This window comes from Mustela lutreola, chromosome 3 (assembly GCF_030435805.1).
Source record: "Mustela lutreola isolate mMusLut2 chromosome 3, mMusLut2.pri, whole genome shotgun sequence".
Classification (NCBI taxonomy): Eukaryota; Metazoa; Chordata; class Mammalia; order Carnivora; family Mustelidae; genus Mustela; species Mustela lutreola.
In genome coordinates, this window is record NC_081292.1 from 164949725 (window position 1) to 164976111 (window position 26387).

General features: G+C 58.7%; 1 protein-coding gene across 1 annotated transcript; it reads right to left on the reverse strand.

Annotated features, from left to right (window-relative positions):
- On the reverse strand, window positions 1-9879 carry AGXT (alanine--glyoxylate aminotransferase). Its single transcript, XM_059167470.1, has 11 exons — window positions 9515-9879; window positions 9225-9417; window positions 7962-8026; window positions 7254-7354; window positions 6007-6077; window positions 4646-4730; window positions 3629-3724; window positions 2937-3006; window positions 1523-1618; window positions 838-966; window positions 1-384 (listed from the first exon to the last, which is right to left on the reverse strand). The coding sequence occupies exons 1-11, from the start codon at window positions 9743-9745 to the stop codon at window positions 277-279; spliced, it is 1245 nt and encodes a 414-aa protein (XP_059023453.1). The 5' UTR covers window positions 9746-9879; the 3' UTR covers window positions 1-276.
- Between the last annotated feature and the right edge of the window lie 16508 nt (window positions 9880-26387).

A 26387-nucleotide genomic window follows, 5' to 3' on the forward strand; every position in this document is an offset into this window, starting at 1 on the left:
CAGATATCTCTGCCACCCACCCTCCATGCAGTGAGGACGGTGCCTAGTGATTCTTTATTGAGTATTCTGGGTGGGCCAGGGACCTGGGGGCTGTGTCTCTCATGGGAGGTACTGTGGGACCTGAGCCCACATAGTCCCCTTCCGGGAGGTGCCCCTTGGAGAGGAGAAGGACGTCTGGGGCTCCCGTGTGCCTCGCCTCTGTGGCCAGGCCATGTGGCGAGGTCTGTGTGCTCCGGGTCTCCCATCCCCACCCCTCTGGGAGGATGGGCCTCCAGGTCACATCTTGCTCCGAGGGCAGTGCTTCAGGGCCTCCTGCAGGGCGTGGATGACACGGTCCACATTCTCCCGGGTGGCATTGCAGCCCAGCAGGCCGATGCGAAGCACCTGTTGTAGGGGCGGGACGTGCAGATGTCAGGCAGGCCCTGAACCAGGTCCTCCAGCAGGGATGCCCCTGTCCCAGTCACACAATGAGCCCTTTGGCCATGCAGAGCCCTTTGGCCATGCAGAGCTCAGGAGGAGTGGCCAGGATGGTGGTCAGTAAATGAGCACTCAGGATTGCCTGCTTGGAGGGCACAGCTGGACCCAGGCCCGGGGCCTCTAGCCTGGTCGGTCCACCCGCAGCAGCAGAAGGCCATTCTGGGTGGGATTGGGAGTGCTGCACCCCACGACATCATTGAGCTGGGGTGAAAGGGGGCAGGAGCTGTCCCTCTGCCCGGATTCCCCCTAGGGACCCCATGACTGCCAGCCTCAGCTGGGGCCTGGTGTGCACTGTGCTCCATGTGGGGGGTGGGGAAGGCAGCTTCTGTGGCAGGTGGCAAGCAGCCGCTGTCGCCTTACCTTCCCCAGTGAGGGCCCAAGGCCGCCTGTGATCTCGATGTCAAAATGGTCCATGACATAGTTGACGATGTCTCTCCAATTATAGCCAGCGGGTGCAGCCACCGTGGTGACAGTGGGTAGCCGGATGGCCTGCAGGATATGCCTGACTCAGCCACCTTCCCCACGGCATGTGGCCAGCACCAGTGGATCTGGCCAAACCAGCCCTTGTCTCAGGGTCTGGAGGGGCCGGGCAGAGATGGGGATGGGCAGGGAGTGGGGGAGCAGGAGCCCGAGGACAGTGAGGTCACCACCTCCCCAGCAGCCCGAGCACGCTGGGTGTGTCCGTGTGTCTGTTCCCTCCGACAGGTCACGACCTCCCTGGGGCTAAGGAGCTTCAATTTCCTAAGAAGCCTGGGCTGACTGGCTGGTGACCCTACCCACCCCACCCCCGCCTGGGGACTGCCAGGGCTCTGGAGGCCGAGGGGCGTGTTCTGGCTCAGAGATCACCCACAACTACTTCAAGGAGGCTCTCAGGGCCGTCAAAGTGTTCTAAAATCCAGAGGTCAGGGAGCTGTGGCTGTGACAGTGACTGCCTGGGTGACCACAGGATGCTGTGTCCATTCAGCAGGGACTGGGCAGAAGCTCTCCCCTCCCCCCCACACCCCCTGCCCTCCGCCCTCTGCCCTCTGCCCTCCGCCCTCCTTACTGGATCCTTCACGAAGAGCTGCAGACCCAGTCCCTGCAGGCGCTCGTGTAGGTATGCAGTGACCTCCCGGTGCTGCCGCCAGCTGCTCTCCAGGCCCTGGGAGGGCAGAGGGTACCCAGTGGGTAGGGCCGGGGAGGGTGGGGGGGACATCTCCCTCGGTGGTGAGAGTGGAAGAAACTGGCTGTCATCCATGACTGGGGGGTGGGAGGGCAGCTTCAGACCAGAGGGGGCTCCTGGGCCCCTCGCTTGGCCTGGACTCCGATCCCCATTGAGACCCCCTGAGTCCCCAGTCTGGTGGCCCTGGTTCTGCCCCAGTGACCAGACCTGGAGCCACCTCAGGGGTGGACATAGTCTGGGTCTGGGGGACTTGGGAGGGGCCTGGCCAGTGGACGGACCTTGCAGCTCCTGGACAATGTGAGGTGGGAGCCCCTTGCTGTGGGTGTGGAAGTGGCCATGGGGCAGGAAGGGGCTTCCAAGCTCCCCACTGTATCCTGTCTTCCCAGCACATGGACCCCCACAATCCCTAGTCCATCTCAGCCATACACCCCCGAGCCCTTGGCTAGCCTGGGTGTAGGGACAACCCAGCTTCCAGAACACCTCAACTTCTCCTCGCCCAGCCCCGGGGTGCAGCTCTATGAGCAGACCCAGAAGGGCAGACCTCGGCATGAGGCCCGCCACAGCTCCAGTGCTCATTCCCGCTCCTGGGCTGGTGGCAGGCCGTGGCCCCTGGGAGATATTGGATGAGAAAGGCCTTTGTGCTGGGGGCAGTGTCTTCTGTCCTGTGTCCTGCAGAGCCAATACACCTGGGGCCATGAGAGTGTGGTCGTGGCACTGGACAAAGTCACCACCCACCCCCACCCCTCCACCCCCAGTCACACATGCCTGTCCCTGCTCCGCCCCTGCCCCACCCCAGGAGCTGGCAGTGGCTCTAGGACAGCGCCAAGCCTGCTGGAGTCAGTCCCTCTGACACTCAGGACCAGCAGCCAACTCCAGTCCCTCAAAGCCCCTCACGCTCAGCTGGGCCCTCATGGAGCACCTCACTAAGCAGCCCAGGGGGCAAACGATCGTCCCTACCTGCCCTGTCACTGCGTCTGACCCCAGGGGTCTGTCCTCCTCGGCCCCCTCTGCTCGCAGCCAGCCCTCCCGCCCCTCTCCCAGGGCTCCTTCTCGGAGCCCGACCTGTCCAGCTCAGAGCCACTGTCCTGCGAAGCTCTTCTCTCTGCTTCACCATACACTCAACCCTTGCTTCTCTGCAGGAAGCCCTCCCATCTGTTTCCTCAGAAGGGCTTGGGGGTCCAGAGAAGGGGCCTCCCTGGGGCAGCCAGCCTCATCACAGGGGCTCCTGGAAGCTGCTGCCCCAAGGTCCCGCCCATGCCCCTGCTCCACACTGCTCTCTGCCCCGTGCCCCCCTCACCTGTTCTGCGATGAGGGCCAGGCTCTCTCTCAGGCTGAACAGGCTGATGACTGGGGTGGTGTGATGGTATCTGGAAGATAGGACGGTGCTTGGTCCCCTGTCACTGGGCGGGGGACAAGTCAGGCTCTCTGACAATGGGCCCAGCCCGCTTCCCAGGGGGCTGCTGCCCAGTTTTGGGCATGACAGACTCCGAGCTAGAGTAACAGCTGGGTCTGGGAAGAGCAAGGCTCAGAGCAAGGACCCTGGCCAGATCGCTTAGGACTGGCTCCCCCTCCACCTGGCCTTTCTTAGCCCCAGTGGCCCCAGAGTACAGCACAGTTCCTGGTGCCCCTCAGCCCCACGTGTGTCATAAGGGATCTTGGGTTGTAGCCAAAGTCTCTTCACAAGGAGCCCTCAGCTCAGCTCCTCTTTTTGAGAGGTGGGTAAACTGAGACGCAGGAATGGGAAGATGTGGCTGGGCCAGGTCCAAAGGGCCCAGAGGTGCACAGGGACTCTGAGAGGAGAGGGCCTGGTGGAAGGTGATGGGGGTCGTGCTGCTGGACCTGAGCCCCCAGGCCCAGCGGCATCGCTGGCCTGACCCTGGTGAATTCTGGGGCTCCAGCTGGGGTCTGGGTTTAGAGCCAGGTGTGAACAACTGGTGAGAGGCTGGGTGGTGAGGGGCCACCAGAAATGCGCCCTGCCGCGGTCCTCACATCCTGGGTTGGTCATCACAGCCCCAGATGTTGGCAAGCCACTTCATGTCCAGGTAGAAGGAGACAGGCTTCGTCTTCCGACTGTAGATCTTATTTCTGGGAAGGAAGGACCAGCCTGAGTGCATGCCTGTCTGGATGGAGCGCTGGGAGCAGTCTTGTCAGACTCTCCTATATTGCAGAAGTGAGCCAGAGGTGCAGGGCCCCCCAGGACCCCTGTGGTTGTGCTCTGGCCCAGGGGGACTCTGTGCCTCCCCAGACTCTGCGCCTTCCTGGGCCAGGCACAGCTGGGGACTTCAGCTCTCAGGCCCTCTGGTAATGCAGCAGGCCTCAAAGCCTTAAATACATCAATTATCCAAATAGGTGTGAACAGATGGGCCTCTAGCTGAGCTCTGAGCCCCGCTCTCAGACCCAGCCACCTCCGTGGTCCTCCCACAGGCAGCTCAGTCTTCCCACACCCATGTGCAACCCTTGACCACATCTAAGATAGTCTCTGAGCTGGTAAATGGTCGAGGGCTGCCTACGGTAATCATCTTCTGGGGCCAATCCCCTGTCCCTGACCGACCTGGCTCAGGGTCTGGACACTGGGGATGTGGGAGACACTGGGGCTGTCGGACAAAGCGGGTACATGCCCACCCCATGAAGCATCAGCTCCTGGATGCTGAGCTGGGGGTGGGGGGGCACAGGGCATGGCCACGGAGCTCCCAGTCCTTGGCTTGAAACTGGGGAGCTTCTAGAACGCCAGGCCCTGCATCCTCACACACCATGATGAGAATCTTCTGAGGCTACTAGGCTCATACCCGTGATCCTCACTGTGCCCCGGCTACCCATTGCCCTGTGAGCTCAGAGCTTCATTGCACCTGTCCAGGGCGTGCACCTGTCCCAGCTGGGCAGGGAGCAGCGGTGTGTCTGAGCATGGCCCAAGGAAGCCCTCCCTCCCTTGTTCTGATCTTCCCTCCTCAGGGGTCAACGGCCTCACTGCTCATCCAGCCCCAGGTGGGAGGTCCCGGGGTCACTCACTTGGCTTTTTCACTGAAGGAGAGAAGCGAAGTCCCTGGAGGCGAGTTCAGGACCTTCTGGGAGCCTGAGTACAGGACGTCAATGCCTGTGGAGAGGAGGGGCGCGTGCTCCTGGGGGGTCGAGCTCCACCCAGGGCGGGCTCATTGCAGGTGCCATCTGAAGCAAGGTGGACGGTCTTGTCGGACTCAGCCCTTGACCTCTGCGACCCGACGCTGTGTCCAGGGAGATGGAGTTAAATTTTAGGCCGCCTGTTGACAGTGGACTGGGTAGAGGAGAAGCCCACGCAGGTGGCGTCAGGGGTGAGTGGGCATGTGGGGGTGGCCAAGGGGATGGGGAAACAGGTTTTCTTGCTCCATCTCAAAGTAAGAGCCTTCTGACTTCTGCGAAAACCGAATTTGATGTGAGAGGCTGTGAGTCTGAGCATCGCGTGGCCTGGCAGGGACAACTGAGGACTGATGTGGGCTACTGGCTCACATGGACAGCCAGCACTGTCTATGGTTTACTCCTGAAAGTGCAATGCTGGAAAGAACCCAAAGGTCTGCCACCTGGAGAGGGGGAGCTGTGGTACGTTCAGGGAGTCAGAGGACACTGACGGACAGACATGCCAAAAGACATGACTAAAGCTCACCGGCCTGAAACTGAGGTCCGCAGCCTCCGCTGAGGATGGGCTGGAGGGTTAGGGCAGAAGTACGGAGCGTGTCCTGGGTTCACCCCGGCTTCTCTGGGGACCTGGGCTGGAGCCTCCTCTCTCCTACGGTGGGCTGTCTGGCCTGGGGGGCACAGTGTAGGCATCCCGGACAGCCCTGCCTCCTGCACTGCGTCCCCAGGGCCCCCTTCCTGAGCCCTTCCTTGCAGAGCAGTGATCTGAGGGTCAGCCCAGAAATCTCGCCCTCGCCTGCCTGGAGCTCCCTGATGGAGATGGTTCTGGGGGAAGTGTGGCTGACCAAGCTGGGTGGGTGGCCGAAGACAGGCACCACCCATGTGGATCAGGACTTTCCTCTGGGGGGAAATGCTGGGCCTAGAAGGCTTCTCTGCAAAGAGTTCTGGCTGCACATGACGCACTGGTGGGGTGCCGGCCGATGGGGAAACTGAGGCCCAGCCTGGCTGACAGGCACCCTGGCACTTCTCCCACGCACACCTGAGGGGCTCTGAGCACCTCTCCAGATGCTGGAGGGGCTTCTCCCTCCCACTTGCTCCCCACATCGGGGCCTGACAGCCCAGCGGAAACAATGGGGTGTTGATTAGCTGGTGGAGGGGGAGAAGATGAAGTTTCCCGGGGCCCTAACCCACAGTGTGGGCTGACGACGAGCTTGCGGGCACAGAGGGGCCCCAAGCAGCAGTGGTACAGGTACGTGGCTTACCTTGCTGGTCCATGTAGATGGGGGCCCCACCCAGGGATGCCACTGAGTCGACCAGGAGCAGGCAGTTGTACCTGGGCGTGCAAGGCAGCAGAGTGAAGCCCGGGACATTTCGGACTCTGGGGTTTTGGGAGGGGCCTCGAAGACCCCCAGAAGGCCAGCAAGAAAGCTCAGCAGCCTTTGGCCTCCTCCAGGGTACACCCTCTTGGATTGCCAGACCCCCAGGACCAGCTCTGTGTGGGAACCAGGGTGAGCAGAGGGGTGGAGCAGGTGTCCATGAGGGGACCCCGGGGAGTGTGGTGGGCCCAGCTGGCCTGCACATAGGGCCCCCCACTCAGGTGTGTTTGAGGGCCACCCCACTGAACTGTGGTCCTGCCGGACCGCTGGGGCTCTGAGTGGGGCCGGGGGACCAGAGCACACGAGGCTGGGCTTTCCTTCTGCCAGGGAAGGACACCCAGGGAGGACAAGGTTCAGAAACAGCTGAAAGCTTTTACTCTCCTCCATTTCCATGTTTTCTCAGGAATTTAAAAAAAAAAAAATGCCATGAGGCCGCCTGGCCATCTCAGTCGGTGGAACGTGCAACTCTTGACCTTGGGGTCATGAGTTTGAGCCCCACGTTGGGCGCAGAGGGAACAGGTGGATGTCCTGGGGGGTGATAGCCCAAGCTTGGTTTACTAGACAAGACCCTAGGGTATAGGCTGTCCTGGCTGGGGTGGTGCCAGGTAGCCCCCTCTCCCCCAGGGTGCACAGCAGCCCTGCCAGGGCAATCCTGTCTGGCTGAGTAGAGCTTCTCTTCTTGCACCCTGTGGTCAACTATCTGGGATGGGCCTGCCGGTCCCACCTGACGACACCGTAGGTCCTGCCCATCCCAAGCAGGGGTGGGGAGGCTGCAGGAAGGCAGTGGAGGTAGGAGGCCGCTCTGGGGCCCTCGGATCTCAGGACAAGGTTGGGGCAGGCCCAGCAGCTCCTGGGACCCAGGGAGCAGAGGCAGTCTCAAGCCCTTCCCAGCCACGGGGACTGGCTGGCAGAGGGCACACCTGGCCTGGAGCACCTGGGTCCTCCTCTCTGGTGGGCAGAGGACCCCCGAGGGGCCTTATGCCCTGTGACAGAGGCTGGAGAGGGTGTAGAAGATCAGAATGGGATCTGGGTCTTGTCTGCTGCCCCCCAGACTGGAGGGACCTGCCAGCGGTCTCAGCCCCAGCGGACTCCCACGCGCTTGGCTCTGCCCCCAGCACCGTGGACAGGCTTACCTGTGGCAGAGCTCCCCATAACCGTCGAGGGGCTGCAGCACACCGCTGGATGACTCCCCCTGGGTCAGAAACAGCAGCACTGGCTTGTGCCGGGCCAGGCCCTGCGAGGGACAGAGGTGACTGTCATGGGCAGAGCCAGCAGGCTTGGACTCCCTCTGGGCCCAGAAAGATTTTTGCTGGGGACGGCATGTCAGAATCCACCCCCCACACTCTCCTTTCCTCCCCATGGACGGTAGAGATCTGGGCATCGCCAGCAAGCCTCGTCCCCTATCTGTGTCCCTCCCTGAGCTGAGCCAGAGCCTGGGCTCTGGGGAGATGGGCTTGTCCAGGAAGACAAGGACTTTCTTCCAGAGACCAAGGAAGAATGGCACCAGTCTCCCACCTCGTCCTGTTGAGGCTGCTGGGAGGTCCGCTGAGTCCCCAGGGTCTTAGCTTGTTGGGATGGACCTTTCCTGAAGGGATGTCCTAAGCATCAGGGCATGTCCTGCCCGCCATATCCTGCCTTCAGCCCACAGGACCAGGATCCTGACTCAGTTTCCCTGCCAGGCAGAACCATCCCTATCCCTTTCCACCGGCTCCCAAGTACTGGAGTGCTCCTCCTGTCCTAGTCCCCCGGTGCTGGGAAGAGCTGAGGGTCTGCCACCAGCCCTGGTGTCCTAGCCCTGAGCCCCCTTTGTGGGCTGGCCCCTCTCCTCCCTGGGGCCCTACCTCTTCCAGCTCCTGCAGTGTGTAGTGGCCTCCAGGGTCCTTGATCATTGGGTGCACTCGGGCTCCTGGGGGAGGGCAAGGGCAGAGTGAGTGGCGAGTGCCCAGCCCCCCAGTATTGGAGACAGGGTCTGTGCTGAGGCAGCAGGCCCTGTGTGTGCAGGAACCCACCCACCCCAGCCCAAAGAAGAAGCCAGAGGGAAGTGGAAGGTGGGTGTGAGCGTGTGGGGCCAGCTGTACTGCCTCTTCCTGGGGTGAGCCTCCCCGAGCCCAGCCAGGCTCCTCACCCAGGAAGCAAGCAGGCATTTGCACAGGCCCGGGGACCCCGTGCCTTCCCAGCAACATTTGGGGACCGAATGGAGGAGGAATGGGTGAGTGGGGGCTCTGGGAAGGCAGGCCCCTGCTCCCTCTCTCGGACCCTCGCAACCCCCACAGTGCCCCCCCCCACATAGCCAACCCCCAGAGAGCCATAGGTGGGCAGGAGGAGGTCCCAGGACCCCCAACCCCATGGGGGATCCCAAGGCCGAGGTGCGGGCTGTGGGCAGAGCCTCTGGAGCACGGTGCTGAGCCTACCAGGGCCCGGCCTCTGCCCCTTGACACCTCCCTCTGAAAGCCAGTGTGTACACTCAGGGGACCAGGTGAAAGGTGGGGACCCCTTGGGCCACTGGGGGTTGTCCATTAATGAGGACCGAGTGCAGCCATGTGTGGAGCTGACCATGCAGGAGCTGCGAGATGCTTCCAAACACCGAGGTCAATCATTAAACCCTCGGCACACTCCTGCTTTTGATTCTTGTCTCTTGGACAAGAGACAAGAGATGAAAACCTTGTCTGCGCTGCTCCAGAAACAGGGTTGTTTCCGAGATATTGGTACTGGGAGGGGATTTCAGCCTCTGACACCTTGTCCTGTCACAGGGTGGAGGTAATGCCTGGGAGCCCGGGAGAGCTGCAGGGGCTCTCAGATTTGTGCTGAAATCCATAGCTTCCCCCAGCGCTGTCTCCTCGCGGGCTCTGGAAACCGCTGTCCTCAAGCTCTGGGAGCCTGGGAGGTGGGAGTCTCTCAAGCACTCCGATGCCCGCTAGGAGAAGGCAGCCGCTGGCCCGCTGGGAGGTGGAGGCATGAGGGGGATGGGCACGCCTGGGGAGGGGCCACGATGGCTCAGTGGGGTGGGTGGGCTGGGTCTGCCAGCTTCACCTGGGAGGCAGGCTGGAGGTCGTGGGGAAGGGGGAGGCAAGGACCCACACCGCACCCTGTGCCCCACATGTTACCAATGCGCTCCCCGATGTCCGCAGCCCGCTGCCCCCAGATGCCGTTGGCCCCGACCAGGAAGGAGTCCCCCGGCTCCAGGAGGTTGAAGAGGGCGGCCTCCAGGGCACAGTGCCCTGAGCCGCTGATGGCCAGCGTGAGGGGGTTCTTGGTCTGGAACACGTACTGGATGCCCTGCTTGATCTCGTCCATTATCTGGGGACAGAGGGGACATGGGTCAGGCCCTCCTCCCCTCCCTCGCCCAGCTGAGGAGGAGGCTTAGGGACTGGCCGCTGCCCCCTGCTCGGCCTACCTGGAACATCTCCTTGTGCATGTGTCCGATCATCTGCAGCCCCCCAGCCGCCAGCACGCGCGGGGCCAAGTTTGAAGGGCCGGGCCCCAGTAGAAGCCGGTTGGGGATGGACAGGGGCTTGAGCAGGGCCTTCGGTGGGGGCACCAGCAGCTGGTGGGAGGCCATGGTGCGCACCCGGCCTGCTGCCTGGGGCCCCAGTGCCGCAGTGGCCCTGGCCAGTGCTCGGAACATGTCCCAGGGCACCTCGAGCTGGTGTCTGGAGGCGAGGCCAGTCGATGGGCTCCCACTAGAGCTTTGGACTTTCGTTGTTTGCCGTGGTGACCTGACCCGTTATCGACGTCTTTCCCGCATGTCAGGGCCTGACAGGCGGGGTGTTGAACCCTTGCTAGGGAGGAGGAGCCTCCAGAGTCCAGTCAATGAGAAACAGAGCTTGGCGCATTGCCCTCTGCCCTCCCCGCCCCCTCCCCAGCTCCTCTCAGCTGTCAGGTGCCCAGCCCCAGCCAAATGTATCCTGCCGGGCTCAGGGGACCCCAAAGGTTTTTTTTAAAGGACCAGTGAGTGAGCAGCTATTTCTGGCTTGGCAGAGCTCCTCGGTCCTGCTGTGGTAGTGCAAAAGTGACGACAATGGGGTTGCTGAGTGCCAATAAAACTTTATTTATAAGACCAAAAGGTGGGCTCAATTAGGCCCAGGGGCCATAGTTTGCCGAGCTAAGGGAAAGGCTCAGTTTAGAAAATACGTATGCCCTGTGCATATAGGCACGCGCGTACACACACACACACACACACACACACACACACACTGGGACATGTTCCTTCCTCATCCTTCTAGAAATAAGTATTCCCTGTGCCTCTTCTTTCCCAAGGGCACGTTTGGTGTTCAATCCCGTAACCAAGGGCACGCTTGCTTACAGAGCTGTCTCCAATTTGTTAAGCTGACAGGTGGGTAGAATAAATGTAGGTCATGAAGCAGGAAAAGGGGCTAGACCCAGCCAAGCCAGGGACATGGGCACAGAGAAGCTGCTCCTCTCCTGGAAAGGAGGAGAAGACCGTGTCGCCAGCAGCCAGGAGAAGGAGGCGCCCAACTGGCTATTCACTGCTCAGCACCTGCTTACATTTTGGGGGGCCTGGCTGGAGCAGGGACGGGACTTCCTGCGTTTAGGGCCCCAACCCCGTGGCCTTAGTAACCAGGGGAGCATCAGGGCTTCCTGCAGCATTCTTCATGGTCACCAAGGAGGCAGCACCCTCCCCCTGGGCCTGGCATGGGACCTTCCCACATGACAGCTCAATCCCCAGCTCAGCAAAATCCCTTCATTCAGCTCTTGTTGCTGGGTCTGGGTTTTTCTGGCAGCGTAGGGGTGCAGGGACCGGAAGAGCCTTAGCCGGGCTGGACGGGCATGGTCTGGGCCCCTGGGGACCTCCACAGCCTTGCAGAAGTGGTGGTGCTCTGTCCATCTGATGGCTGAAGAAACAGGCGGAGGGAATGGGCTCCACAGGCTACGCAGAGGGCAGCCCAGCTTAGCCCCAGGGCCCAGCCCCGGCCCCAGGGAAGATGCGGTTCTAGCTGGCCAAGGGCATGCACGCCATGACCGTTAGCCTCAACTGCCCCAGCATAACAAGGCCTAGTGGGAGCTCCCTCCTTCCTCCTCCCCTCCTCTTCCTCTTCTCCCTCTTCCTTCCCTCCTTCCTCCTCCCCTCCCTCCCTCCTCCAACCTCCCTCTTTTCCTCCCTCCCTACCTCCCCTCCTTCCCTCCTTCCAGAGCCCTTGCTTTGGACCAGGACCAGGACTCTGCCGGCTGCTCCCACTGATGCGGTGTCAACAAGAAGAAAACCAGAAGCCTAACAGGTGAGGGAGGAGGGTGGGCCAGAGGAGTCCCAGGTCTGCATGGCCTCCAGGTTGCTGAGAGCCTGGAAGGAAGGAGAAGCTCATGGGGGCTGCCAGGGGGAGGTCAAGGGGGAGTGGGAGGCATGGGAGCTGGGCCTGGAGAATGGAGAAGTGGGCCCATGCCAGGGCCCGGAGTACAGGAAGTACCCAGAGGAATCCACAGGGGCCAGGGAACAAAGCGGGGCAATTTCCCCAGCTAGAGACCCATGTGTGGGGCACCTGGGCAGAGCTCCCCTAAGGGAGCTGGCGGACTTGAGTCCTGCCCCACCATGGCCTGTGGGGCCTGGTGCTGGTCTGGGGACATCTGTGTGACCCCGGGCCTCTGGAGTCACAGTGTGGAGTCAGCCAGGCCCAGCCCTTGGTGAACCCTTCCTCCAACCAGAGCTGATCACCATGGGCACTTCCTGCCTGTGAGAAACCAGGGCCCAACTCTCCCCAAGGACCAGCCCCCTCACTCAGCTGCCAACCCGGCTCCTTGTCTAGAGCCCCATGGGCCCTGGGCTGCTTCCTTCAGTGACAACCTTCCCAGCTGCACCCCACCCCCCAGGCACACGAACCCTTCTCCAGGCTAACAAGTGCATCTGTGCCTTTGCATGTGCTGTTCCCTTTGCCTTTAATGCTTGTCCCTTTCTTCAGCTTGGCTTGCTCTCCTCTCAGGGCTATGGCCAAGCCTCCTGTCTAGAAAGTCCTCTCAACTGTGTGGAGCTCCTTGGATGCCCTTCCATCACGTCACATGCCACATGGGTCATGCTGTTTATGGTCTGCCCTCCGCCCCTCAGGGCAGGACCCACTCCAGGCAGCACCACATGTGCGGCACGGCACGTGGGAGGGCGGGAGAAGCTGGGGCCCAGGGTTGGATGTCCAGTTCTGGCAGGTGGGTGTGCATGTGCCGCCCAGGGAAGCCAGGGAGGGGTGTGGGCCTTGTTCCCAAACAGGAAGATGCCCTGTGTTCACATACCCGGGAGGAGGCTGTTGCAATCCTAAGAGGCGTTTCCTCAGGCCAAGAGCCGATTGGGAGCCGAGGAAGCCTTCGAGGACAGCCAGCGGAGGGGCAGGTATCTGACCTCTGTCTCTGGAGTCCCAGAGATAAAGGCCACCTGGGCAGGTGGGCCAGTCAGGTTTAAGCCTGGATACTAAGGACAGTGGCAGTCCCTGCTCCCCGGGGGTGGGTGTCCCATGCTTCCTGTGCATCCACCAGGGCTCTGGGTGGGGCATGAAGTCCTCCGCCTTGCTCCTGGGCCAGCTCCCTGCAGACTCAAGGGGGTCTTCCTTCTCCATTCAGCTGTGGGCCCCTCGACCACCACCTGCCATGATACAGTTGGTTTTTTTAATTTAACTCCTGGTTTTCCATAACTAATGTGAAAAGGACAAATGACTGCTTTGCCCATGGGCCTGACACCTGCCGAACCCCAGTGTAGTGTCAGGAAGGCAGGGTATGGGCTGTCTGTCCCCTTGGTGCTCCAGCAAACGATGAGCTCGTCTGTGGGTGGCACAGGTCCATTGCCCCTCTGCCAACAGCCCGCTCCTGCCGGGTATCCAGGGGTGCTCTGTTTTAAATCTACAACTAGAGCCAGGCTGTTGTGGAAAGGCCAAGAGAGGGCCTCATACTCCCCTTTCCACCAACAGCCTGCCTTGTTCCAGATCAGTGGGGGAGGGAGGGATTGGCCAGGAACCTGCCATCTCAGTCTGCCTGGCCTGCCTGGTGCCATGCAGCTCCGGCTCAGGGTGTCCAGGCCACAAGCAAGTAGCAGGGTGGGGTCTCTGCCCCATGGGTGTTGTGTAGAGCCTATCCCACTGAGGGGTCCCTGAAGAGCATGGTGTCCCTGGATAAGTGCTTAGTGGCCATGGGAAAACGTTCCTGACATCATCTGTCATCATCAGTGCCCCTGCTGCCTGCTGAGCTGCCCCTGGGGGCTCAGGGAGTCCTGGGGTGTGGGATACAAGGGTCTGCATGTGAAATGCCTGGCCCCAGGCAAGCAGCAGCTCGGAGCACACCCCAGGGCAGCTGTCACACCACTGGGTGCTGACCGTGGCCTTTGGTTGCCGCTGCTTCTGTCCTACGCAGCCCCGTGGGCTGGGCACTGAGCAGGCAGCGGGGAGGCTGGCCCCTGGCCACACCGTAGGACCCATGGCTGCTCTGTCACCATGGAGTGCGTGCTGGATGAGACTGAGCGGTTCCACCGACAGTGACTCTGCGTCCCTGGGCCACCCAAGATGCCTGCTCAGTGCATCTCGGGCCTCGTGGGGGCTCTGCCCCTTCCCATCCGGGGCTCCCCGGGAAGCTGTTTTTTCATCATGTGACAGTTATGGCAAAGCAGGGAGGATGCGGGCTGGCATCTGTCCCAGCCCGGAACCTGGGCCTGCCTGTGATGTGGGGGCTGTGGCCAGACTGCGTCCAAGGGCCTCCTCATGCCCCCCCAAACTCCCGCGTCCCAGCCCCTCCCTGTGGGGCAGCTGCAAGACCGGCTTGGCTGGATTTACCAACAGCAGAAACATTTAAGGAGTTTCATATTTCACGCCTGAGAGATGTTGTTCGCTGGCATTTGGATTTAAATACTGCTTTTAACAGAAGAGCAACCTGGGCCAGGATTACCCAAGTGCCCCACCCCCTCACACCTCAAAACCTGGGAGAGCAGCGTTTTGCATCCCCACAGAGAAAAGGCGAGAGCTGGCTCAGGCCGTCTTTCACGTAGGTACGTGGAGCAAGCAGGCCCAGGCATCCTGGAGCCCGAACTGGATGGGTCCCTCACAAGCCTTAATTCCAAAATCCAGCTGGAGGATTGTCGAAAGCCTGCACACGAGATTTTCTGGAAAAGTCTGATGGAACTCTGGCACCAAGATGCGCATGCCTGCCCCGCCCCCCAGCTCCCACAGTACGGACACCAGCCCCCTCTGGCCATTCTCCTGCAAGCAGCAGGTGGCATCCTAAATGTGTGGTGAAGTGAGGGTGCCACCCTCGGGCGTCCCCAGGTCTCAAGACTCCTCCTGAGGGATGGGGACCTGGCTCCTCATCCCCTCTGCCGAGAGTTCGTCCAGCTGGTCCTCACGGAGGTGGTGAACTCAGGCCCCAGGGAGGGGATGCTGGCCCAGGCTTCATAGTGGGACCGGCCGGATCAGCTGAACACACACGCATTACATCGGGGAGTTCCTAAGGCCTGGGAGTTCCTCGGGGGTCTTGTGGGCACCTGCTGAACTGCAGGCAGGTCTGCAGAGCATACACACAGCCCTCGCCGGCCTCCTCTTCCTTCAGGACCTGCTGCCTGGTGCCTGGCCCCGAGGCAGGCATCTCTTCCACAGCTTCTCCTGGCTCCTGCCCTTCCCACACCCCAAGGGTTTGACACTTCAGCTCAGCAAACATACAGAAGGGGAAGGGATCCTTGGCTATATCTCTTGTGTCCGGGCCTGGCTGGCAGAGGCTGGGGCACCCCCGACCCAGGCTGCTTGGTAGAAACACAGCCCAGCGCTTATGGGAAGAGGCTCCGACGGACCCCTCACAGCTGTGAGGACTGGCCCCCTGGCTCTGAACTTTCATCCTGTTCCCACAGCCCTTCTACATCTGACACTCAATGAGAACTTCATGAACACCCATTCCCCTGAACTCGGTCATTTTCTAGAGGGAGACTGTGTGTGGATGATGTTGGAGGAGCTGAATGGACAGATTCTTCTTGGGCCTGGGCCCTGGTCCTGATCCAGGCTCGGACGCCCTCAGAGCTCTGTCTCCCTCAGAGCCTCAGGGCTCTGTCTGTGGTGGGGGGTGTGGGCCCTCGCCTTCTCCTGCAGCTCTGCAGATGATCGCCCTGAACCCCTTATCTGGATGCTCCCCAAACCCAGTGGGCCCTGCTGTTCTGGGGAAATGAATCCCATGCGTTCCTGAGATATACTTTTACAGATGAGTTTAAGATAAATGTCTTTATGCACACACTGTAAATAATTTTGAAAAGGAACAAAATAAACTTAAAACAAATTAAATGCCTAGAAACCCTCTATTTACACGAGACCATTTCATAACAGGAGGAGGTCACTTTCTTGTGCCCATTTTGCCAGATGTTTGCCCGGGTCATGGCAATCACTTGGTGTAGACTGGTGTTTGAGCAGAGTCAGTGCCATTCTTGGGTCCCTGACAGAAGGACACAACAGGCCAGAGCCACAGGTTATCACTGCTCTTCTAAGTGCCCCCAGACACTCGGAGTTTGCCCTCCGTTCCAATTCCTTTTTTTAAAGATTTAATTTTTTTAAAGTCCCTCTACATCCAACATGGGTTCGAACTCATAACACCGAGATCAAGAGTCGAATGCTCTACTGACAGAGCCAGCCAGGCGCCCCTCAAAGCGTTTGAGCTTTGACATACAGCAAGCTATGGCCTCCTTCATCCACTTGGCCTGGGAGCAGATGTGTTTGGTTTAGCCGCAGCTTCAATAGAGTATTTTCCACGGTGTTTCTACAGCAGATTTCTTTTCATCGGCTTTGCCTGACATTGGGAGCTGTTGTCACCCGCTGTGCAGAAAAGGGTCAACAAGCAGGCCCCACGGCTCTCCTAGGGGGCCCTCAGCAGGAGTTCCCAGCAGAGTTCCCAGCACCCTCGTTCATGAGAGGACCTCGCTGCCCCCACACCTCTGTGAAACCTGGTTCATGCTAAGCACCCATTTCCTTCTGGGTACCCCCAATCGTCAGCAGGTGGGGTGCCCCGTGCCTAGCCCCCAATAAAAACCCTGGGTGCTGCGTCTCTCACAGGCTCCCCTGAAGATAGCACCTCACACATCGTCATGCCTGCTGGTGGCCTGTGTGACTCCAGGGGGAAGGGCCCTGGAAGCTCACCCCTGGTCCCCCCACTTCTCCCTTCCTGCTCGTTGCATTGTTTCTCTGTTGTGAATCCCAGCTGGGAGCACAGCCTCAGCTGAGTTTGGGGAGGGGGCGCTAATGAGTCACCGAGCCGGGTGGCCCTGGGTACCCTGGCCAGGGTGCACAGTTGGCTTTATAAAACTGAGGAAATTGAACGGTCCGTGAGCAGACCCACATTCCTGTGCCTCATTTGTGTCCCATTCTGGGAGAGGTGCGGACATTTGGTTCGTTAATTCATACTTTCGTTTAAGTGTCTTTTCTGTGTCAACTGTATCAGGCCAGACTTCTCAGTGGACCCACAGCAGGGGAAGGTTCAGAGCGGGTATGTCTGGGGTCGGAGGTCACCCAGCTCCAAAAACCTGTGCTTGGACGCCACCTCCCAGAGAGTGGCCGGCCTAGGGACAGGACAGAGAAGGTGGGACCGCCGGGCACCGCCCCGCGGGGAAACAGTGACCCCCAGTGGCCAGATGGAGCCCCCGCGGGAGCTGCTACTTCTCCCTTGGAACAAAGCTTTGTTTTTCTTCTGCAGGTGAAAGCTGCCCAGGTCCCTTGCTGCGGGTAGGGCAGAGGTGGGGATAGGGGTCTTCGGGCAAGGCTGCCAACAGGCAGGAGGTCCCGGGAGGTAGCTGGATACTCACTGTGCTGCACGAGGAATTTTGAGCTTGGCTGTGCTCTGGGCATGAGCAAGGACACATCAATCTCCTGTGCCCCCTGTCTGTGGGGCCCCTTGGGGGCAGTGAGGGGGACACAGGGAAGGACAGGGTGATTATCTTTACATTACCTTCAGTGGGAGTCCCGATGGAAATCCCCAGGCGCCGGGGCAGAGGACTGTCACTCACCTTTGTCTCTTTGACCTGGGCCCTCATCTAATTTCCCTGGACAGTTTTTTTCTTTTTAAGAGTTTATTGATTTATTTATTTGAAAGATAGAAAGAGAGCACAAGCAGGGGGAGGGACAGAGGGAGAGGGAGAAGCAGGGCTCCCCCCTGAGCAGGGAGCCCGATACGGGGCTCAATCCTGGGACCCCAAACCATGACCTGAGGCAAAGACACACCCTTGACTGACTGAGCCCCCCAGGTGCCCCTTGTGGAGGGTTTTAAAGCAAATCCTACACTGCGTCACTTCACCCCCACCTTGCGGAGTGAGTGCATCTAAACAGACATTTTCTGAAACTCATCCCTCGGTCGTATCTGGCTCGCCCAAGGTGTCTAGACAGTGTCTCTCCAAAGGTAATTTGTTCGAGCTGGATGCAGATGAAGTCCCGGTGCTGTGATGAGAGCAAGCCCGCGTTCTCATATGCACATACATGTGCATGTGTACGTATGTGTGTACCTCTGTGTACACGTATGCATGTCTGTATGTACCTGTGTAGGGATCCCACCCCACCACCTTTTATTTTTCCACATCACTGACATCTTAAAGAACCCAGGTCTTGGGGTGCCTGGGGGGCTCAGTCAGTCAAGTGTCTGCCTTTAGCTCAGGTCATGATCCCAGGGTCTTAGGATCGAGGCCCACATTGGGCTCCCCACTCAGCAGGGAGTCTGCTTCTCCCTCTCATCCTCCCCCTGCTTGTGTTATCTCTCTCACTCAAATAAATAAACAAATTCTTTAGAAAGTAAAAAGAACCCAAGTCTTGGCTCGGGAGTATTCTTCCTTCAGGGCTCAGCGCTGCCCTCTGTCTCCTGGGCCTGGAGATATCTGTGGACCTCTGGCAGCTGCATTCCATCCTGGTTCTGTTTCTGTCTTTTATAGATTTCACCCCAGGATTGGGACCCGGCGGGTCTGGGGGCTTTCTGACGCACGGCTCTGGACATGCGGGTCAGGAGGTATACCCTCGGTGATGCTGAGGTGAGGGGGTTGTGGGGACAACCTGTCACCCCTTATTTTCCAACTGTGTCATAGAACAGACAGTTTTGAGGGCAAGGGGGACACCTGTGACAGGTGAATGAAGGGGCTGCTAATTCTATTTGAGTCGGGGCATGAGATCCTTAAAGGGTCCCAGAGTCTTCTGGCCCAGGAGAGGTAACTGAGCCCACCAGGGGGAGGCGATTGCCCAGAGGCCCTGGAGTGAGGGGCAGCTCAGCTCAAAGACGGAGGCCAGCTCTTTGCCCTGGCCACCTGGCCAGCCTCTGCTGCCCCGGGCACAGACCTCCTGTCCCTGGAGCCTCTGCGCAGAGGGGAGGGGGGCCGAGGGTGCAGGCAGCAGGGACACTTCCCCCAGGGTGTGAGGCTTGGGGCCCAAGGCCAGGTGTGGTTTCCTGGTGGGAAAGGTCAAAGCACTACAAGAAGTGTCACCCCAGAGCAGGAGACATCCCCCTCCTCAGAACAGAGCCCTCCCTCCAGGCTCAGACTTTCACTCTGTCACCCTGGAAGACCTGAGGGTCAGCTCCTGGCCCTCCTTGTCCCCTTGCCTCTGCTCTGCTTTGGCGGGAGGCCTGGGAGCTTCTGCACACCCCTCTGGGCTGCCCCTGCCCCTCAGATCCAGTGTGGGCGGAGGGGTGTTCTGCAGTTAAGAGCATCTTGCTGACCTCTCCGTGGGCACCCGCTCTGAGGGAGCCATTGCCAGTGGGGCTACTGAGCTCCTGAGACTCCAGACATGGCCCAGGAGGTGGCAGCCAAGGCCCAGGGAGACATCAGGGAGATGTCAGGACCCCTGACAGGAAGCTTGCTCTCCCCACCTGGCTGGAAGCACAGGTAACAGGGAGTGCTGGGGGTCCTGGGACAACCTCTTCTGCCAGATCCAGCTGAGGCGGGGGCTGAATCCCAGAGCCCAGGTGGGAAGTAGGTTCCCGTGTATTCTCGAAGTCCAGGAGGTAGCGAGTGGGCCCTCGGTGCACCCTGTCCTTGTACTTTACAGAACTTAACTCAGGCAATCTTTGATTCCCCTGGAGGGAAGTCTGGTGTTATTCCCATTTACGGATGAGGAGACTGAGGCATGAGGCGGGTCATCTGGAAATCTCTACTGGGCCACCAGGCCACCATGGGATTCCATCAGTGGTGACCAGTGGGCCTCTTTGCCTGGGCCCCAGGTGAGAATGCAGATAGAAAGCTTTGGGCTGTTCTGAGGTAGGTGCTGGCCGTCAGGGACCTGGCTGGTATCTCCCTAGGAGGCGGGAAGTTCTGCTCTGCTGGGCCAGGGTGTGGGGCCCCCCAGAGAGACTGGGCCAGGCAGAGGCTGCTCCTGGAGGCAGATGGGGGCCTTGTGCTGTTTGTGGCTGATGCAGAGCGCTTACCTGTCACTTCTCATTGTGTTCTGGGCTCTCCCTCTTTTTCTCCTTGCTCCCAGACAGTGGCTTAGACTACGAGGTCACTGGGATCTCGTTCCCAGCTGCTCTAGCAGAGGCAGCATGCTAGTTAGGGCTCGCACAGGCCATGCCCCAGTCCCTGAACACCCCGCTGGACCCCTGCCTCTGCTCCACTATTGCCTGGGGTGCCCCTCCACATGGCCCCTCCAGTGCTCGCACCTGGGGTGGGGGCATGCGGACCCCTCTTGAGGAGGCCCAAAGCCCTGAGGAGAGCAACCAGCTCACTCTAGCTCCCGGTGAAGTTTCGCAAACAGCACCGTCACCGTCCCTGGGACTTGCACTGGGCTCCTGGCTCCCGCACACATCCTCTCGAATAGCCAATGAGAGAAGAATTGATCCCCAAACTCCTTCCTCCAAGGTCAGACTCTCTCCTGCCAAGATCTAAGAAAAGATTTAATTTCAGTCACTTTTGCTGCCAGTTTCAATTTTGCGATGTCATCCTCTGCCCTCTGAGGCTGAATTCTGCCCTCCGTGTGCCGTGTTTCCCGGGCTGAGGCAGAACTGAAGACCCTCCCAGGGGCCTCTTTCCTCTCAGCCTCCCCGGGGAGGCTGTGGAGCATGCACGTGCCGTTCTGGTGTGCAGAATGATTGCCTGAGTCCTTAGGAAGATGACAGGCACATTATCCTGTGGGAAGAAACACAGATTTGGGCAGGGGGTACTCAGACAGGAAGATCCCAACACAAGCATGTGAAGGAGAATGGATGACCCCTGAGAAGGAGAACCGTGTGCGTGGGGGATGTGGCCTTAGGCTGTCACAGGGTGCCTCCAGGGGAGGGGGCTTCTGGTGGCCCGCGTGCAGCTGGCCGCGCCCATGCTCACGACCCTCACAACCAGCAACACAATGTTGGTTGGATGAACGTGGGACATGCACGCAGGGACGGCCCCTGGGCCTGAGATACTTGCATGATACCAGAGGGGAAGGAAGTCTGTTCACACTTCAGTGGAACAGAAGCCAAACACCTTTGCCAACGCAGCCGCCCCCCACAGAAATCAGTGCAGGGAAGCCAGATGCCTCCACCGCCATCCGGTGAGGCTCAGGCCCCGGGGAATTCCTTGGAGTCCCCCACAGTAGTCTCAGTGCAGCCATGAAAGTGACCCCTGATTTTACAGGGTCACTGTGTGTCAGTGTCACCAGGACTGCCTCTGGTGGGTGACATCCGTCTGGTTGTCCCTCGTGCCATCACAAGGTCCTCAGAGGAGGGAGACAGAAGGAGAGCAGACACGCAGAGAAGGCAGGGACATCGTGGTGACCATGTGTCAGGCCACACAACAGAGGCAGGAGCTGCAAGAGGACCATGTGGCCCTGGAGCTGAAAGGGAGGTTTCTCCTGGAGCCTCTGGAGGGACTCCGCCAACCCCCAAACTCTGTGGGGAGTCCTTACACCAGCCCCGTGGCTCAGGAGCAGTCAGCAGAAACGAAGGATTCCAGTGCGCGCTCAGACACGGGTCCTGGCACAGGGCACTGGCCCCGGAGCCCCGCCTGACTCGGGGTGTGGCCCCCCAGCCAAGGCCGCCCTCGCCGTCCTGAGTTCTCACGAACCGTTTCGCAGCGTCATCCTTCTTCATGGTTTTTCAACATTTGGTTCTTCATTTTCTGAAACATCAAAGTTAATACCTTCTTTTATAAACAGCCAAACACACGGAAGCCTGGACTGAAGCTCTAGAGAGAATTCGATATTGGGGGTGCAGGTCCATGATCTTTCACCGATGTCATAAACCTTTCTTCCTTGCTGAATTTTTTTTTTTTTTTTTTTTGGTCCTTTAACTCTGTCACCGGTCATTTTTGTCATGGTCTTATTCCATGGCAACATGGGCTGTGCTCATCCAGTGTGGCTTCTGGAGCCCCTGTGCCCCCAGACAAGTCTTCTGCCCTCATGACCAGCTTGCTTATCAGAATTCCTGCTTCTGAACCCTGGCCCGCGGGGCGCTGGGATTTCACCAGGACATAACCATGCAGCTATCAGCACCCTGTGAGAAAATCTTGGCGATTCACATTTTCTTGGAAAGTTGTCCACTTTTTTAGTGGACAACTCCTCACATTTTGTATAAATATTTAACGTGTTTTTTTTTCTATAGCTCTATCTCCTCCTTTTCAAGTCACGCATCCTTTTGCTCTCCGTCAGAACCGCGTTTCTTTTCTGTTCCATCACTTCAGGGTTTAGCTCTTCCTTTGACTCCCCACGGCTGCGGTTTATTGTTGTTGCTTATTATCTGAGCTCAGAAGCTGAATAGAGAGGTCCATTGTTTTCAATCTTTCTCGAAGCTTCTTGCCTCTGCCTCTTGGAATGTGGCCATGCCCCCCCGCTGGCAATAGGGACCGTCTCCCTCATCTCCAAGTACAGCGTGGCTTCCCTTTTTCTTCCTCCTTAAACCAAACACATGTTTAGTTTCCCATTGCTTGGTGTGCTGGTGTTTTGTCCTTGGACTATCCTTCTCTGGCTCGTTTTCCTTTTTATTACCTTGGACTCAGGAAAAGACGGGGTGTACGATTTCTTCTTTGATTGGCTGGTATTTGCGGGAGGGGCCTGAGGCCTAATTAAAATGATGTCAGTGTCCACGGGCCGTTGTGAAGGGCCGGCATGCATTGGGGGCGGTTCCCTCGGGAAACTCGCTAGCACACTGAAGTGGGGTATCGCAGAGTCCACGGGGGGCATCTACTCAAGGTGGCTGTGGCGGAGGGCCCACGGAGCAGGGCTGAAGCCTAGAAGTCAGCTGTACTCAAGATCCTCGCCGGTGCTGGAGGGCACAGGGAGGGGACCGGAGTAGGCCGTGGAGGGGCCAAAGCCTTCCACAAGCGTGGCAACCCACCAGGGGTGCTCTGAAAAGGGAGGAACTGGGGAAACCTGCTCCTACCTGCACCCTGGCCTCTCCTCCTGCCTTCTCATCTCCTGCTGGAGCCTCCCACTGCCTGAAACCAGTCCAGACCAGGAGAGGCCAGCCTCCAGGGACAGAGTAGACAGAGGCTGATGGGGAGGGGAAGCCAGGTCTGGAGGGGGTCCCACTCTGCAGATTCCCAGGCATTGCCAAGGCACAATGTCCCCTCTGCTATCACTGTAAGTCCTTGTGGAAGGTGATTATGGCCATCAGCCCTGGGCAGCAGCTGGCTGTGTGCTGGACAGCCTCTGCACACAGAACCCCACACAGCCTCTAGCCCTCAGTGCTTTCCCCCAGCTTTATGTGCAGGCTGACCTAGAGTCCCTCCAGGAGTCACTGGGGAATGTTTCATCTTCTTCCTTTCCACCCTCACTCCAGCTCAGGGGGGCAGTGGGAGGGTCCGGACTTAGCCCCCACCTAACAAAGAGCATGTTAAGGACATAGAGACAGTCCCTCCTGTTCCCTCACCCTACGTGTCCCAGACCCAGCCCAGAACTTGTAGGGTCTTTGTGGATGTGCGGAGGAGGGCAAACCATGGCAGGGTCTTCAGGGGTGAAGGACAGCTCCATGAGGGGACTCTGATTGACTTTTAAGGAGCCAGTGACTTCCTTCTGGCTGGGTCACCGCAGGAGCCCCCAGAAGCTGCTGCTCTGTGGTCCCAGTTCCCCACAATGGGCTCTGGCCTCAGCTCAGCTGCTGACCTGCCAGCTGCTGTTATCCAGACACTGAGTCAGCAACTGGCCGGTGAGCAGAGCCCCACAGAGCTGTCCACATGCAGTGCAGATCCCCTCTGGGCCTCCTAGGCCAGAAGCTCGGGGCCTGCCAGTCTCTACCCTGCTCTGCTCTGTCCCACCCACGGCTCCAGGTTCCCCAGTCTGAGGCCCAGCAAGCAGCTCTCCTGCAGGTCCTTTCACTCCTTCATAAAGGAGTACAGAATATCGGTGGTACCTCCTGGGTGATTCAGCAGTGACGTGACATTAGGTACTGATGAGAGGCAGGTGTGTTCTTACAAAGAGATTCCCCCGGTCTCATCCCAGCCCTGCCGGCTCTCCCGGGAGGGACTGGGAGGCTGCTGCCAACCAGGGCTTCCGTTAATTAAAGCCTGGCCTGGGAACCCCGAACCTGCTTTCCCCCTCCCAGGGTCTGCCTCACCCTCTATGGCCCTTGAGAAGCTCCTAGAGTCTAGATGTGAGTTTTTAGCCAAGGTTCTGACTGAGACTGACTTCATGTACCCTGATCCTCTGGGGCCTTTTCAAGTCTCTTAGCCTCAGTTTCCTCATGCACAAAATGGGGTTGAAAACTGCCTCCCTGTGCAAGAGAGCATGTGTAAACCAAGCTCAGTTATTCAAAGGTAAGAACTTTGGAAGTTCTGCTTTCTGATGCAGGGGCTGGGAGGGCCAGGGTTCCTGGTGAGAATCCAGAGCAGGGCTTTGGAGGCTGGGCCTGAGGCTCTCTGCTGGCTGTCCCTCTGTGGTCCCACATGCCCAATGTCAGGCAGCCCTCAGGTCACCCTGGTCTACAGTCCCAGACCCTAGGACCTGAGTCTGTGGTCAGCTCCAGGGCCCCAGGTCTACCGAGCCTCCTGAGCCAGCACCTGGGGCTCTGTGGGGCCTCTCTCCACTGCACCCAGACCCACAGCACCCCATCTCTGCAGCCCCATAAGCTGCAGAAAACCTGTCCACAGCATTACTGAGGTCCCTGAATGCTCTGCACATGGTCTGGCCTCCCAGCCTAGGGAGTGTGGGCCCTGACAGCCTGGTTCTCAGCTTACACAATGCCTGTTGACTCCTTTGTTTTACTTTTCTCCAAACCCAAACAAGGTCATTGTCCCCACTCTAAACACGAGGACCTGAGGCTCTTAAGAGTTGGAACAGATGAGAACTCAGGATGGGAATGTTCCACCCAGTGGTGGAGGCAGAAAGGCTGCATGGAGGAGGTATCCTAGGAGGGCTTAGGAGAGGAGGAATTCTCAGCGCTAAGGGAAGGCTGCAGAAGCTGAAAGAGAAAGTGTGACCTATAGAGTGGGCGAGGCCTGCAGTGGTGCTGCTGGGCAGGAGTCTGGAGGGAGAAAGTGAGGGCCAGGTGGGCAAGGGAGCTTCCGCCAGTTAGAGGAGCTCTATGGCCACAGGATCCAAGTCCAGGGAAACTGTCCTACCGAGGCTGCCCATAGGGCCTGGACCTGTAAGAGTGAGCTGAGCAAAGTTGGGGAGAAAAGGGTCCTTGCTGGGCTGGGTGGATCCTACCCAGACACCAGCTGCATGGCCTTGGAGCAAGTCCTCCCCTGGCTTTCCATCATGGCCTTCCCTATCTGGAAGAAGTAGCTGAGGGCCTTCCAGCACAGGTCTGGAAGCCGGTGGCAATGCAGGTCGAGCCCAGAGTCTCCGCGGCTCCGGACCCCAGCAGCAGGAGAGCCCCAGAAAGGACAGCTGCCCGCAGGTGCGCAAGGGTCCACGGGGACCGCTGATCCCGGCTCTGCAGTGCAGGCTGGACACGCCCCGCTCAGCCCGGTTGCTGTGGCAGCGGCGGCAGCGCGGAGCCCAAACCGGGCTGCCCGGGTTGCTGAGGCAACCCGGGGCTCCTCCTCTAGGCGAAGCCTGCACAGGGCTGGGCCTCCAGGGCCCGGCTCCTGTTCCTTAGGCGCTGGCGGCAGATCACCGGTGGTCCCTGCACAGCCCGGTGCAGGCCGGGGTTCGAGGCCTCGCAGCATCTTCTGAATTGCACCTGTCCCCTCAGACACCCCCGCGTTCCCTGCTCCCAGGACTCCCACCCAAGGGGAAGGGTAGCCAAGGTCTCCCTCTTTGGGGCAGGGACAGCTGTCTCAGCACTTCCCCAGCTGTCCAATGCCGCTTCTTTTCGGGTCACCTGTCTTGTCACTCTGCTTTCTATTTATTATTATTATTATTATTATTATTATTATTATATATGTCTAGTGTTCTGCAGCTTTGGTTTTATTTTTCTTATTCGGGGTCATGTTGATTTTCCACTGAGTGTTTCTATCTGCATTTCTGGAAAATTCTAAGCCAATATCTATTCACATATTTTTTTCAATGTCTTTCTATTCCTCCTTCTGGAATTTCAAGAATCTTTCCCAAGCTCAGGTCACAGGCTAGCACCTGGTTTCCCCATGAACCCCACGCCCCTCCTCTGCTTTTCTACTATGTGCTGGCCTGACCCAGACTCCCTGGACCCACAGGGCAGGAGGCTTGTGGCTCACTTTTCTTTCCAATTTGCTCAGACAAGGGTGACCCCAGTGGGACAGTCACTTTCCTGACCTGGTCCTTCCATCCCGGTGCCTACAGAGCTCTCCCAGCAGACGGGGAACCTCCTTCCCCACTTTATTCTCCATGTCCCCTCTGCACCTGCCAAGTTGCTGTCCAGACATTACAATCCCTGCTCATCCTGAGTGGCTCGACTTGGCTGTGGCCATCACCATAGTTTTGAATTTCCTCTTGGCACGTGGCACTTAGGGGGATGATCTTTTCCGTTTGCAAGCTTGGCTTGTGTATTTTGAATTTAGTGATAGATTTTTCCACAGTTTATTTTTATTAACTTAAACCATTTGAAATTACCATTTTTTTCATGTAGGTCAAAAATAGCTGAACATTAGCGATTTCATGATGAAACCTAATATTTGGAGTGCCTGGGGGTCTTTCCAGATTGTTTGGCTATACAGAAGTCTACAGCTCAGATAGGATTCTAAAAACTTTTTATTTCTAATATTTATTAATACTGTCAATTCAGAATGATAAAAAAGAAAGTAAAAATGAAAATGGGTCTTAATCTCCACTTTTAGAGACATTGAAATAAAAGAATACACCCGACTAAGATTAGAAAATTCAACCTGGGCATACAGAAAAACAATATATCAATTTTTAATAGTGAAGGCCTCCTCAGCCCCCTTCCCCAATGGCAGCCCCAGCCTTGGCAAACACTGTCTCCAGTTTTTCGTGCTTCGTTTCAGGAAAACAAAGGCA

Excerpts from the sequence above, each read along its gene's own strand:
- AGXT (XM_059167470.1), bottom strand. The coding sequence starts at position 9,745 with ATGTTCCGAGCACTGGCCAGGGCCACTGCGGCACTGGGGCCCCAGGCA. Across the intron at positions 4,731-6,006 it reads CATCTACATGGACCAGCAAG|GCATTGACGTCCTGTACTCA; the intron begins GTAAGCCACGTA and ends TCCTCTCCACAG. Across the intron at positions 1,619-2,936 it reads TGGCCCTCATCGCAGAACAG|GGCCTGGAGAGCAGCTGGCG; the intron begins GTGAGGGGGGCA and ends CTGCCCTCCCAG.